Raw genomic sequence first — 14,884 nt, 5'->3', positions numbered from 1 at the left:
AAAATGGAAGAAATCTGGATGCCTGAATGACCATATGGCACAAGCCAATCTGAACATCGGGGGTGTGATATGAAAGAAATTAATGCTGTGGGTTTTTTTAAGCCAATGTTATTTTACGGTGTTTTTGTCACAGGAGCCTAGCCTATCCCTAACTAAGACAAATACTGCTATCAGGATTCAGGTGCTGCTATCACAAATACCTAAATTACATGGCACTGATTTAGTTGTTGGTTACTAGGTGGTAAGTAAACATTTTTCAGGCCAGAAATCTTGTTGTTCTTCTCATGCTATGGCAAAACATTTGATAGAGCTATCTCATCTGTCATAACTTAGAAGGTACCCCATGTGACTATGGAGACTTTCTAGTGAAACGATAGAAAAAAGCCAAAATTTTAGTGCATATTGGCAGCTGCTTACTGCTTTTAGTACAGTATTATAAGACAGAGATCAGGACAAGGAAGAATTAGCGAATTTATGAACACAGATGGAAAGAAATAGAGAATGTCTAGATATTTGTGACCTCACAGGTGTGGAAAGGCCAATTGTGTACATCGAATAGCAAGCTATAAAACTAATGCTGGTCACAACTTTTCTCAAACACCTCGCAATAAAGAAAAAAAAAAAGATCTAAACATCAGATTAAGGATATTATATTCTCACTTAAGACTATTATTTCAGATGGCTTTGCGGTAGCGGCCATTAAATGAGGTAGAATCACGAGTCTAGAAGTAAAGACAAGAAATAGAAGAGAGTTTAAGAACTCTACGTCCAGAAAATAACTTTGGAAATGGTTCATGCATATGCATGGTGCTGGCAACAAAGAGACCAAAAATCTACCAAGGTTTGGATGGAATTGTACCATCCGAAAGCCCAGTAGGCTAATACTCATGATTGTTCCAGGCCTTAAGCTGTCTCTACAGAGGGCACACTCTCCAACATCCAATTTATCTGTGACCTTGGGGGACAATGGACAAAAATATCTCAGAAGGCAGAGCTAGGGCCCACAGAGGACAATGTGTAAGGAATTTCTCCCAGAAAACAGAATGAGAGAGGCATTCAGAGGAGCTAACCAAGAAATTTAATCCAAGACCTCCAGAGGAAGTCTTTGTAAGTTTTTCTCAATAGCATTTTATACCTAGCGACTAATAACTGCTGTGTGTTTCCCAGTTCTCTCTTTTCACTTATCCTGTTCTTGCTCCATCACCATAAATTGTGAGGAGCAGATCTCTTCTCTTTGAGTTTATAGAATTCTGGACCATGAAGAGCTGCATCAGAATTAAAACCAGAAAACTGCACATTGCCCTGGAAACCTAGACTTTCAGCAAGCTGCAATAACTGGGCTGTCTTATATATCCTCTTCCTTGGGGTAGTGGGGGTAACAGGTTCTACGTGTGGAAAGTAGAGGCTGCAGGAATACCTGGAACTCCAGAGGGGTGAACTGTAACAGAAAATGCAATTTGTTACCAAAATCTGGTTTTTCTTTCTATAGTGTAACAGCTTGACCATGACTAGTCACCTAGAGACTACATTTCTGAGCCTCTCTTGCAGATAAATAGAGCCAATTGACTTTGCTTTTGTCAGTAGACTATGAGTACAGGGCTATCTACCACTTCCAAATCTGCTCTCTTTCCCCTTCCCAGTAGCTGGATGTGACTACAATCCTGCTTCAACCACGTAGTTGACAAAGATACTCAGAGGCAAGTAGAGGAACAAGATGGAAAGAATTCAGTTCATGAATGACCTTGAGTCACCTGTCAACCTCTACCACTCAACAATTTTTTTATAAGCAGCTGACTTTGGAGTTCTTTTATCACATCAACTTAGTCTTATTCTAACTTTGCCCATACACTTACTGAATAAATATTAAAATTTCAATTAATTAAGTTGTGCCAGTTTTAAATGCACACACGCATACACTGTGATATCATCACCACAGTCAAGGTACTAAACGTGTATGTGTATATGTGTGTGTGTTTGGTTGTTTTTTTCTGCGTGGTAAAAATACTTAACATGAAATCTATCTTCTTATTATATTTTATATTTATTATGTCATATATTTTAAAGTCTACACTAATTATATAATAATTATGTGAAGTTTTCGTATATAATTACATCTCAAAAAAGCATAAAATAAAAAAATGGGAAAACTGCACATCGACTAGAAAACATTGAAAATATTTTCAAGTGCACTAATTGTGATAATGGTATTACGCTTAGGTTACAAAATAGAATCATTACCTTTTAGAGACACAAACTGAATTGTTTATGGATAAAATTCTATGATGCCTTGGATTTGATTTAAAATATGCCGGTGGAGTGGGAGAGTAATGGGTGGTAGTAGACATCAATCAAAATTGGCCATATGTTGACAATTGTCTAAGCTGGGTGAAAGGTACAGGTGTTTTAATGTAATATTCTGACTTCATGTATGTTTGAAATTTTCCATAATAAATAGTTAAAAATAATTGTTAAAACGTGATTATTAATAACATTGGATTAATTTTTTTAAAAAACTAGAAAAAGATGGTAGAACAAAAACATCATGAGACACATTCATCCTTCAGTAAGCAGCAAAATAATTTTTAAAATTCCATCAAGCACAGCAAATTATCATTACGAATATAAACTGTATTTTTTAATGATTTTTAAATTTATTTTGAAAATTTGCCTTGATGATTCCATAACTGTGCAAATGTGATAAATACATCACTTATGAATGTGCACTTACGTTTTTATTAGTAATACAAAATTATCATGAAAAATAAAATCTATAGTAACTCACAGGGGTCACTGTGAGGCTCAAACGATAATGTGAAAATGCTTTCCAAATAATACCATTCTACACAAAAATTTTAAAAATGCACTGTGTAAAAATTAAATTATTATAAAAGCATATGAAATGTAAAAAGAAAAACAAAAAAATTAAGGTATAAAAGTTTAAAGGAAATTTGAAGTATAATGCGTTTTTAACTCATACTACTTTAATCTACTGTAGATATTCCATATATGTGAAAAGAGAAGGCTAATATTTTTTCCTTCCTCTGGCCTTCTAGTAAAAGGTGGGAACGTCTGAAGAGTCAGGCTAGAGATCAGACTATGTTACATTTCAAAAATACTTAATATCTAACTTTTCTCTAAGTATTTTAAGAGACCTAAAGAATAATACAGATAAATTTAGATACACAAGTATGAATAATAAAATCTATGAAATTATTAGTATAGATTTTTTTAAAATATAGCACATTACAGTGATATGAAATTCAGCATTGATACCTCTAAACCAGCCACTTCCTCCCTTAATTAAGAACTTATTACATGCTAGGCACTATTTATGATTTAATTATAACCACTTATGAGAGTAGTATTAACTTCATTTTGAAGATGAAAAAAATGAGATTGAGACATGTTAATTAGGTAAATGTAGTTTTCAAGAAAGAGAAAAGTCTTTTTCCCATTTCTCCTGTCAATTCCCTCTGCCTCTCCCTCCCGCTCCTCCTCTCTCCTCTTCCCGTCCCTTTCCCTCCATGCTTAAGAGCTCCTTGAGAGCAGGATTATGGTTTATTCATCTTTTGACTTTATCATCTAGCAAACTGCCTGGTAAATATTGGCTGAATAAATCTTGTAAAACTGTACGATCTAAAAAATTTCAAATTTGAGTAAAAGAAATTGTAATATTCTTTCTCCATGAATTATACAAATATATGCATGCTAAACTTTGATATTAATTTAAATATCTAGCCATTTTAACAAATACCTGTTTATGTCCAAGTGAAACTTTTGCTTACCAGCATCATGAAGTGCGGTTCTTCCCTGTTGGTCTGCATGTTCAGTGGGACAATTGTACTGTTAAAACAAAGAAACTTAGTGATCTAGAAGAGTTTTATTTTTAAATTAAACATCTAAATTCAAATGAACAGCTGTTATTTAATCTTAAAATATTCCATTTATTAAAAAAAACAAAGGATACTACACAAACCACTAAATATTTTGACATGAAACAAATATAATAATGTTACACTGTAAATTTAATAATATTTCACCAAACAGGAAAACATATGGTACGTTACAATAGAGTGGGATATAAAAAATATGTTATTGTTTGACTTTTTTTTTTTCCAGCAGGAGTTAAATCTTGAACAACTGAATCAGAAAAACAAATGAGTTCTGCTGTTATACTTAGTGGGAAAATGTTTATGGAAATGTATGACTGGACCCTTTAACTGAAAATTCAGCCCACTTGTTCGTAGAATTTTGTGGCTGCCTGATTACACATATTAATGGTTAATATTACATAGTGTAAGTTACTGACATTTATATAGAAATACTTAGATTCTATGCTGTATCACTTTATCTTATCTTATGTCCTATACCAGACAACAGAAAATTCCAATCTCCAGCTAATGTCAACAGGAAGGTCATGTCTTTGTTATTTATTTTTAATACACTGAGTTATGCAACTCACTTCCCTCAGAGTTTTTGCTCTTTATTGTTCACATTCTTTTACAAATGATGGAAAAAATATTATGTAAGATAATAGTTAATCTACTATTTTCTTTGATCTCAAATTCCAAAAACACATTAAAAACACATGTGTTGTTTGCAGTCAAAGTAATAAAACCAAAGTAATAGAACGAAAATATTAACCACTTTTACTACCTGTAGAAGTTTTTGTAGGCACAATGCATGTCCATATTTTGCAGCCAGGTGAAGAGGATTTCTTCCTATGAAAGAAATAATTTAAAATAGACATGAATTTTCCATAGAAATGTCATTCATTTTTTTCAGAATTAGTTGACAGGATACTTAATTTGTAAGCATGCTTTCAGTTTCTAAGACATTTCATATGGGTTGATATTTTAATAACATAATATACACACCAAAACAATGAAGGTGGGAAGAAAAGTTAAACATACAAATGCATAAAGAGCAGGAACTCTGTCTTATTTGCCCTGTATTCTCAATACTTAGAGCAGTGCTTGAAACACAGTAAGTAATTAAATACTGGCATAGCAAAGAAGAAAGGGAGGGAGAGAAAGAGAAAAAGAACGGGGAAAGAAGGGAAAGATTCACAGAGTTCTCAAAACACTTCCAAACAGGCAGTGTGGATACTAAAATGGAGGAAATTAAGAGATATAAGTAAAAGAAAGGGTACTCTCTAATTAATTTCTATGCTTCAACTAAAATTCAAAGCTCACTAAGAGGCTGTGTCTCTGGAAATAGACTTGTTCAACTATATACATTAAAATGTGCAATTGTAAAGGAAATGACAAGGAGGAGGGCAGGGAAGAGGGTACCAGATAATCTGAAAGCTTAACTCTGAATACTGAAAACATAAATTTGCAGAGAACATTCTACCTCTAAACACTATTTCTCCTAATTATATTTTTTTACACATATATCTCTCTTGGTTGGTGAAGATGTAAGGATTTCACCAGGCTATTCCAGCTTCCAATTGCTTCCAATCTTCAGTGTTTTTAATTTCTCTCTACCTTCACAAACTTCTTAAAAAATATAATATGACTTCACAAGTTGACCTTTTTGCTAGAAAAGAAGGCATTTATGTTCTACTCATCTTGGATGAATGAATAAATTGGCTTTCAACTCTCATTCAGTTTTATATGAGTTCAGATAAGTGGGTAAGTTTTCCTAGGTCTGATTACTTTTGTGTAGCTGACTAACTAGGTTTCAGAACAAAAAGCAGCGAGTCCAGGTCTTTAAACAGGGAAAGATACAAGACCTTCATCTACATCTAAAGTTTTCTTATTACAATAAATCAGAGTGATAATTTCAAATTTCAACTTGCTACTACTGTTCATGGAAAAGTTTCCTACAAACATTTTACATTGTGAAAAGTGCCTAAAATAACTCATTTGCATGGGAAATAAGAGAGAGTATGAAGTAGGATGGTGGGAATAGGGACAGTAGTGAGAGTCCCTGGTATTCAACAAAATGCCATAGGAACTTGGTCACATAAAAATGTCAGGTCAGGTACTTCCTAAGCCAAATTCAAAATCAGCCACTTGAGACAGGGCAGTAAAAAATCAAGGAAACATCAGATCTAAATCTTACCACCGTAAATTATACCAAAGGTGCATACCTAGTAAGACCTAGGTCACAAATACCTCAAAATCACACTAACTTGAAATCTGGCTATTTTCAATATACTTTCATATTGCTAGCAACTAAAAGAATTCTACTAAAAAACACAAAGTTTTTTTTATCAAATTTTTATCAAATATCCACATCTAGATTATAACAGACAATATAACAAATGAGAGAAGGTCCTTGTCCTTAGAAGAGGACAAACAATAAAACAAAACAAATAAAAGTGTGACTAAACAACAGCAAAAAAAAAAAAATGACAAGGTTAAATAAGCAGGCTATGTTGGAATGCAGTATATGAAATGTCTGCTGAGCTTGGAAAGCATTTGAGTTTGATCTGCACGGAAGGAGGGAGGGCAAAAGTCACTAGGTCGACCACTAGGCAAAAATGTCCAGAGCAGAAAGAACACACAGAGAGAAAGATACTAGTTTGAATTAGAATCAGCACAATAAATTTAAAAAGGTTTTAAAGAGTTCTAAACAGATACGTCCAAATTTTCCAAAAACAAATATTTCTCCACATCAATGAATGTATATATAAGTAACAGTACATTCTTTTGTTCCCTGGCAGATAGTTTGGTCTTCAGTTTAGAATACAATATATCTTTAGGTAAAAATTATCCTCATCAACTCAATTTTGATCTCTCGCTCCCTCTCTTCCCCTTCAATTTCTAAACACAGCACTGGTTAACAGTAATGTATTTGTCCACACATGGAGTCAGAGGATAAAATATCAAAGTTGTTTAAAAAAATTCTCTATTCTTGGTCACCTTCTATTTAACTGAGTAACAAAGTAGAACCACAGAGAAATAAGATGTCAAGAGTCCCAGAGAACTGAGAAAGGTTATCCTGATGAACAGAAAGCTAACATACTCTTTGAAGAAAACAGCTATAATCAAATACTTAAATTAAAGGTCTATCTTGCAATGTGCACACAAACTTATGCTGTAAGATTTTAAAAGACACACAGGTATGACTAAGTTTAAGCAGAAAACGTGGTAAGAGATTGACTTAAACTGTCCACAAGAAATATTTTTTTATAAATATAGTTAACTGACACAGAACACATTTCCTTGTGAGACATGATGGTTAAGAACACACACTGACCACGATTCATCTGATGAAAGACCCTAGATGAGCTACTTAACTGCTCAGTGTCTCACAGCCTCATTGGGTTGATGCAAGGATAAAAGGATTAAGTATGTGTAGAGCACTTACGTGTTATGTGTCAGCTATTTTTATGATCTTTATTGGTAATGTTGTCATGAGGCAGTTAGTTCCCCATTACAAAAAAAAAGTCCAACCAAATGTCGAATGACCTCACAACATAGAGATTCATACACTGAGTAGTACGTGAGTATAAACTAAACGGCCTCTAATGGTTCTTCAAAATCCGAGAATTTATATGAGTTCTGACTCCAAAATCCGAGAATCCAACTGCTGGTTAGTTCAGTAATCCTTTCTACTAAGTTTCCAGAACTTGACCTCTCTCCGACAATACCTCAGAAGTAAAACTTTCTCAGCTACTTAAAAACAGAAAATAAAAGATTTCTCTTTTTAAATCACTTTTAGTTCTGATGAAAAACTTTAGCAGTGGACAAAGCTTGTATCCTCCTCCTATTTTGTCATCGACTATGGAGGCAAACATACCTGCAGTGTCGCTGGTTGTAATATCAACACCGTGTATAAGGATGGCATTCAAACATTCAAGATTTCCCTTTGACGCCACAACATGGAAGCTAAACAAAAAGAAAACATTTGTTATGCCATGGAAACTACCAAATGTTACCCCTAACGTTATCCTTTATTCAACGGACACACATACACATGTTTTAAAGGCTGGAGCACCCATATATTTAATACAAGAATGTATTCCAAATGACTGATAAACTCATTTTAACCTAAATGTACGTAAGGGGCCAATATTTTCTAGAAATATCTTCTTAGAACCAATGGAATATTTTCATATTCAATAATCGTAATAATAGAAAATTTATACTATGTATCATTAACTCTATAGTTTATTGTTTCAATAGCAAAGGCACTGGTTTTTGGAGCTTAATAAATACACTGAAAATTTTCTAGCAGCTGGTGATATAAAGAATATCTATTTTGCTTAGTTTCAAATATACTGAAACTGCCAAAGCAAAATTACAGCAGAATGCTAAAGTCAAAGACAGATCAAAACACTATTACTCTTTAGAATTATCAAATTAAATCTGGCATAGAAAAGCCTTCAAGACAACAAACTAAGCTACACTTGAAACCCATAGAGGAACTGGCATCATCTCCTTCCCCAAAAGTACCAATGACCATCACCTAATTCTTCCTTTTGCTCATAGACCTGTATGACTGGTTGAAGTTTCACTTAAATAGGCATAATTAAACAAATTTCCTAATAAGGTGAGTAAAGCCCTCTTAAACTTTAAGCATCAAGTATTCCAAATTCAAGATAAAATATCCCACTGTTTCTTTGATCATCTAACACTTTATTAATCAACAAACATTTACAAAAATATTTTGTGTGCAATAAGAACTGACAGTGACTATATTCAACCACATCCAAACTAGTAGGTAAATACAAGTGACCAAGTTGAACTCAGGTTGAAATAGAACCAAGGCCCTAAACAAATACAAGTACGATAACCACTGTGAAGGTGCCAAGACATAAAGGATGTGCTCTGCAAGGTGCCTAGATACAGACACACTCTGTATCACACCCTAACTTCCCTGACCATATCATTTAAACATTTTATGTTTCCTCATTCCCTAGTTCCCTCATCCCTACCTTTATTATTTTATGTAGAACTATTATAAATTAAGGGTTTATTTTCTTTATAGTCTATCAATCTCTTCCCTCTCAACTATAAATACCATGAAAACAAGGATTTTTGTCTGTTTTGTTTCCTATTATATTTGCAGAACCAATTTAAGTTCTGGACCCTCAAATATTTGAATAACTGAATGCTTAGAGACAAAATCCAGAAATAGCTTACATATTCATTTCCAGATATTATAACACTCAGTCATGCATCTCTATTAGTATTATAACTGATATAAATGAAAACTAGAAACCAAGTACAACTAAGTAAAGCAAAGCAGATTTGTGTGCAATTTGAATTAGAAAGAGATATTTCTGATAAAAGAAATATAGTATTCTTAAGAGTCAGATGAGTTCTCCTTAGAGTAAATTGCTCTAAGTCTGAGGGTATCAACCTCTCTGCAACACTGAAGAGGGTAATTATACTATGCAATGTACCACTAGAACCTTTCGAGGAATGATAATTTCCTTCAGGCAAAAGTATTTCATCTCCCCCAAACCTTGAAGATACCATATTTTGTTTGCTTGTTTTCATTTCTTAGCTCACAAAATCTGGAAGACTTCTTTCTCCAAAACAAATCAAATTATATCAATGATGAATTAAAGGGCAGAAGTCACAGCAAATCTACAATGCATTATTAATGCCGGTGTGCCATAAATAGATGTACTTCAGAAAAAAGATGTATCAACTACTGAACTATATGCCAAGAGTTCTAAAGGAAATTTGAAAAACTTCCATATAGAAATGCTCTTTTGCATTAAAAAGAAAGTCAATAAGTTTTCTTTTTTTAAACAAGACAAGTATTTCTACTCCCATAACAGGAAATCCAGGTAAAGTGGACAATTTCTACCTCTGAGGACAACTAGAAAAGCTGCATAGAATATAAGACATATATTTGAAGGTATCAGTGAGCTAACTAGATAGTGAAAAATTAAGAGGCTGGATGCAGGGAAGGACAGATGAGGTGAGCTTAGTGTTTGTGGCCATTTGGGGCTAGGAGCAATGGCTGATTCCAGAGATAACAACTGGGAGGCTGAACAGCACTTCTGATAGCCTGAGGAGATGGGGAGAGAGGAATTGGGATCTACAGCTCTCTAGGTGATGGGGGTTTCTTGATAAATCTGCTCCACTTTGCGTTGGCAAAGGACTGCACCCTAAGAGAGAGGTGGACAGGAAGAAAACATATCCTTGCTGTGACTATGGCCAGGCTTCAAATATTTCATTTTCAAACGTGGATTGAGCTCAAGGAGCACATATTACTTTTGTCTTAACTTTCAAAATTACCCCCCCCACCACCAAAAATCATCTAAAATAAAATTATTTTCATAATTACAGACAATACAAAAAATATATTTGTAACGTCATATATTTGACTAAATAGAAAATGCTTTAATTAAGGAAGAATACAGTTTGTATATGAGTAATAAAAGGAAAATATTTTATCTTATAAATTCTAGAAAGAATTCTACTTCCTACAGTGAAAACCTCAAAGACTCAAATACTACTCAAATATTTTACAAACTAAAGTTCACAGTTCATCAAATTACACTAGATTTTTATAATCTGACCACTAATACAATTAATTTCACTCAAAATTAAACTTTTGATTTAGAAAATCTGAACAAAAACTCAAGCAAACATTCAGTCAAAACACTAAAAGTGTGGATGGGCAGAACTGAATAAAAAAGGTTTCATTGAATATTTTCATCCCAAAGAAGATTCTCTTCATCTTTTAATATCTTGGTGTTTGGGAAAAAAGAAACATGAAAAAAACAAACACTTTTAGATCTTAAATGTTCACTATTTATACTGTGAGCCCAATACATGGCTTAAAATTTAGCAAAAGGAGCGGAACTCAAAATAACCAATGTTTCTGTAGCTATCAAATTGCCTACTTGATAAAATCAAAACAGTATATAGACACTGGAATTTTTCAAACTTACTGTTCTTAACAACTACTTAATTTTTAAGTCATGCTTTGCTCTTTTTACTATTCTTAATATCTAAGCATTCTAAGGTAGTGACCTACATTAAACATTAATTATTTGCTTCTTAATATTCATCTGTATATTTAATATCTGGTTTTAGTTATACTCATACGAGCATAAGATAGAGGAATTTTAGGAAATGAGACTTTTCACCTCTAACTTTGGAATGTTTCCCAGATATGGTTTTAACTGCTGTATCTATAGATGATAGTAAAGGACCTAGATCTTACCCTTTAATACACTGCTGCCCACCATGAACAGGAAGGGAGGTAATGAAGACTGGGGAGGAGTGGGAGAAAAGACAGCTTGTAAACAAGACAGTAGTCCTCAGTAACACAAAATCAAAAGGGGAGGATCACTACCTGTACTGTATCTCCTTAAGCTACACAAGTTATCCTGTATCCCTTTTAGATCTAAACATTGTCATTTAAATTAAATTTAATTTTCATTTACCTAAATAAACCAATGGCTTGGGGGTTGAAAGAAAAACAAAGTGTAATTTACAGAACTCTTCTAAGACAGAAAACTTGGTTTCACATCCCAGCTCTGTGATGTTTCATGACATTTGGCCAAGTTATTTAATGTCTGTAAAACTTTTCCTACTTCTTTTAGAGGGCCACAGCAAGGACTAAATATAAGGAATATGAAAAAGCTTATAAATGAAATGCACCAAATAACACTAGCTGTGGTTTGCCACAGGGCCTAAAGAACTAGACCACTGGTAGTACTTCAGTATTTTCTCTAGCTTGGAAATCTTTCAAATTGAAAGTGATTCTATAGTGTGAGTTTTGATAAAGACTTTTTAAAATAAAAAGTTGATAATCACAATTCACAAACTTCATTTGTATTCCAAGGGTCTACCCAAATTCCCTTTAGGTAATTATCAGTAATACTTACGCAGATCTGCCTTCCACATCTAGTTTGCCTGGATTCACCCCCTTTTTAGCAAGGATTGAGGACACTTTTTCTACATCTCCCCTTTCTGCTGCTTTCATCAATCGGTCATCATATTTGTTCCAATCTGCTGCATGCTACAAAAATGAAAAAAAGAAGTGAATATGTATACTATATACACTATACTAGTAAGACTTTCTAAAGAAGGAAGGAAAAGAGTACGCATAAGACATCACTCAGTTTTCAACTGCATCCCAAATTTCCTTCTCCCTGCTGTGCTAACTTGCCAAAAAGAACCTTTTCAAAACACATGATACACAAAAAATATTTTAAATCATACTTCTGAGAAAAAGCATGTTTCTCATGTTCTCTGCTGTTTACTTCAGAAATGAAGGAAATGAATAACTGCTGAACACTTACCCTGTGCCAGGCATGAATTACTCAAACAACCCTAGTAAACTAAAATTATCATCTCTATTTAACAGATGAGAAAAGTCAAAGCTCCAGGAACATTAATTGACTTAAGCGGCCAAGCCCGACCATGACTTCTCATGCTTTCCAAAATCAGTGTACTTTTCCTATTTTCTAACTCATGCTTTCAGATTTGGCTCTGATCACATATCTCCCAAAACCCTCAGATGTAGTGGAATTCTGTACATATTTTTAAAACCCTTCCTCAACTTATTTAAAAGGTATTGTTGAATATTTTTATGGAAACAAACTACACACACACACACACACACACACACACACACACACACACACACACACACACACACAAATTCAGACACTCAATAGAGAAAGCAATCCATCATTATGCTTATTAGTAGGATAAGAAGAAATTTCTACATAGAAAAAAACTTTAAAAAGACTTAAGTATTAACTACTTAAAAACTCTAAGATAATGGGATTACAGGTGACTTTCATTTTCTTTTTTACATTCAACTTATATTGCTTTTGTTAAAAAAGATTTTTAATTTTAGCGAAAATTCAGTGCACATGTATTTAAAAGAACAAAGGCAATTTTAAAACTAAGTTTTAATTGTATCAAGGTTATCTTTAGCTTTGATTGGAGGAAATATATTGGAGGAAAAGATTCTGTGAAGCCAATAACTTGTATCTTTTAATAAGCACAAATGTAGAACCCAGAACTAAAATATACACTATTGAAACAAGTAAGGTTTTAGACTTTTAAAATATTATACAATGAGCTTATTGCTAAATTATATATTAAGCCCAGTATTATTTCTAGAACAACAAAAAAGATGTACATATTTTTCATTCAACTTAGAAAGTAATTCCACAAATACCACAACAAATCTCTGGGGAGAAAAAAATGAATCACTTATATGAAGCATATAGTTTAAATGTTAGATCAATATAATTATTTTATATCCACTATATATAAAGCAAAAAAAAAAAATCACCAATTTTTCCAGCTAAATAAGCAATGTATTCATTAAATAGGTGAAGTGAAAAATATGAAAATTAAATATGAAAAAAATAAATACATTAAAATTTTAACCCACTCCTGAAATGTAATATTTCATTGGAATCTGGTTCAAGTCCCTACCTAGACAGAGTTCAGAATTGTCTCTAAATTCATCAAATTTAGAGATGAACTCACTTCCTTCTACCTTTAAAGTTCAAACTGACAACTATGAGCTGAGACAGACCTACTTATTGGCTCAAAGTCTAAACTACATTTTAGGCATCCCCTTTCTTTAGCTTTATAACAGAACAGTTTACTGACTCTAAATTGAAGAGTGGTAGATGTAGGCTTAAGAGACTTTGTGTTTTCAAATGCCTAAGGGATTAAGTCATGTTTAGCACACAAATACTTGCTCTAAATTGATTAATTTATCCTTGCAGTTAAAACAATCTCGACTTTCTTTCTAAGTAAACTTACTGGTGGAGAAAGGAGCTATTCAAAACACTAAAAATGATAAAATCTGAAAGTAAGGCTTTTAAAAAGATTTCACCTCTACTTCACCAGCCTGGGGTTTCCATTTTGCTACACTGTCAGTTAACAGAAATACTGCTCAATTATTAAGATTCTATTATGTGCTTTTTAAACCTGGAAAAAGAAACAAGAACTTTTATTTTTACACTAAACCCATTAGCTGTTAACCAGATAAGTCAGAAAGAACCTAATAAGACAAAGAACCCCAAATGAATAAAACAGCAGTACATTTTAAAAGAATACAGTTCAGAAAGCCTAACACAATCTTTTGTTACCCTGGTCGACAGGGATACCTACTCTGTTCTTAGAAGCACAAGAAAACCAACAGTTCATCATAGACAGGATTTAGTTTCTTGTTGCTAACAGCAAACTATTTCGCATTAAGTTACAAATCTCTTTAGCTCACAAAGCAAGCTCACAAAGCAAGCTCGCAAACTCCTAACCAGGGACCCTGTCCGTCTCTTTACAACTCTTCCTGTTCTACAATCCTCATGCTGTGCTAGACTTAGCTCGGATCTCTAACGACATTTTCTTCATCGTCGGGATCCTTCTCCGCCTTCATAACGCTTGAAAATTATCTTCTTTGCTGTGCAGAACTTGATTAACAGCAGCCCCAAGTCAGGTACTGTAACTCCTCCTATTTCTTATTCTTTAGAAGCTGTCGTTCAAAGCTATCCCTTGCAGGGACTCCTGTGGAAAACTGGAACTGCACTCTGCATCCTGCTGCCTCAACACTGCAACACAGACACTGCAGTGTATGATAAAACTGTCTACCTCCAAATCATCCGTAAACAGTGTGGAGGCTGTCTCTCATTGGCCGGGTTCTATTTTAGATTCCATAGGACTTGACAGCTGAGTGATAGAAAGCAGCAGCTAAGAATATACTGTAAATGCATGCTTCCCCTCTGAGTAATAAATTTCAGGTCTACTGGGGGACCAATGACTTAAACATATTGTAAACTACGCTTATTATATCAAAACAACCTACATGACATTATGATGATATTGTTAAGAGACAAATTTGGTTATTCCACAAAACAACATTTAAAACTAGTTTCAGTCTTAGGATCATCCATCATGACCTTATAATAGCCTTGATAAACAGAATATAAAAT

The 14,884-nt window shown here is 33.6% G+C and overlaps 1 protein-coding gene across 3 annotated transcripts in view; it reads right to left on the bottom strand.

The window, feature by feature from the left end:
* UACA (uveal autoantigen with coiled-coil domains and ankyrin repeats) overlaps positions 1-14,884 on the bottom strand; it is a 79,971-nt gene that overhangs the window by 29,300 nt on the left and 35,787 nt on the right. For 2 of the 3 annotated variants that reach the window (XM_039856769.1, XM_039856768.1), the window contains exons 2-5: positions 11,810-11,943; positions 7,753-7,841; positions 4,657-4,721; positions 3,786-3,843 (exon numbers count right to left, since the gene is read on the bottom strand). In XM_039856769.1, the coding sequence (XP_039712703.1) occupies positions 3,786-3,843; positions 4,657-4,721; positions 7,753-7,841; positions 11,810-11,943 (346 nt within the window). Of the gene's footprint in view, positions 1-3,785; positions 3,844-4,656; positions 4,722-7,752; positions 7,842-11,809; positions 11,944-14,066; positions 14,563-14,884 lie in introns of those variants that run through there. The other variant, XM_039856770.1, reaches the window with a different exon arrangement.

This window comes from Pteropus medius, unplaced genomic scaffold (assembly GCF_902729225.1).
Source record: "Pteropus medius unplaced genomic scaffold, Ma_sr-lr_union100, whole genome shotgun sequence".
NCBI classification, from domain to species: Eukaryota; Metazoa; Chordata; class Mammalia; order Chiroptera; family Pteropodidae; genus Pteropus; species Pteropus medius.
The sequence above is the reverse complement of the archived record's forward strand: the minus strand, read 5'-3'. Positions and strand labels throughout refer to the sequence as shown.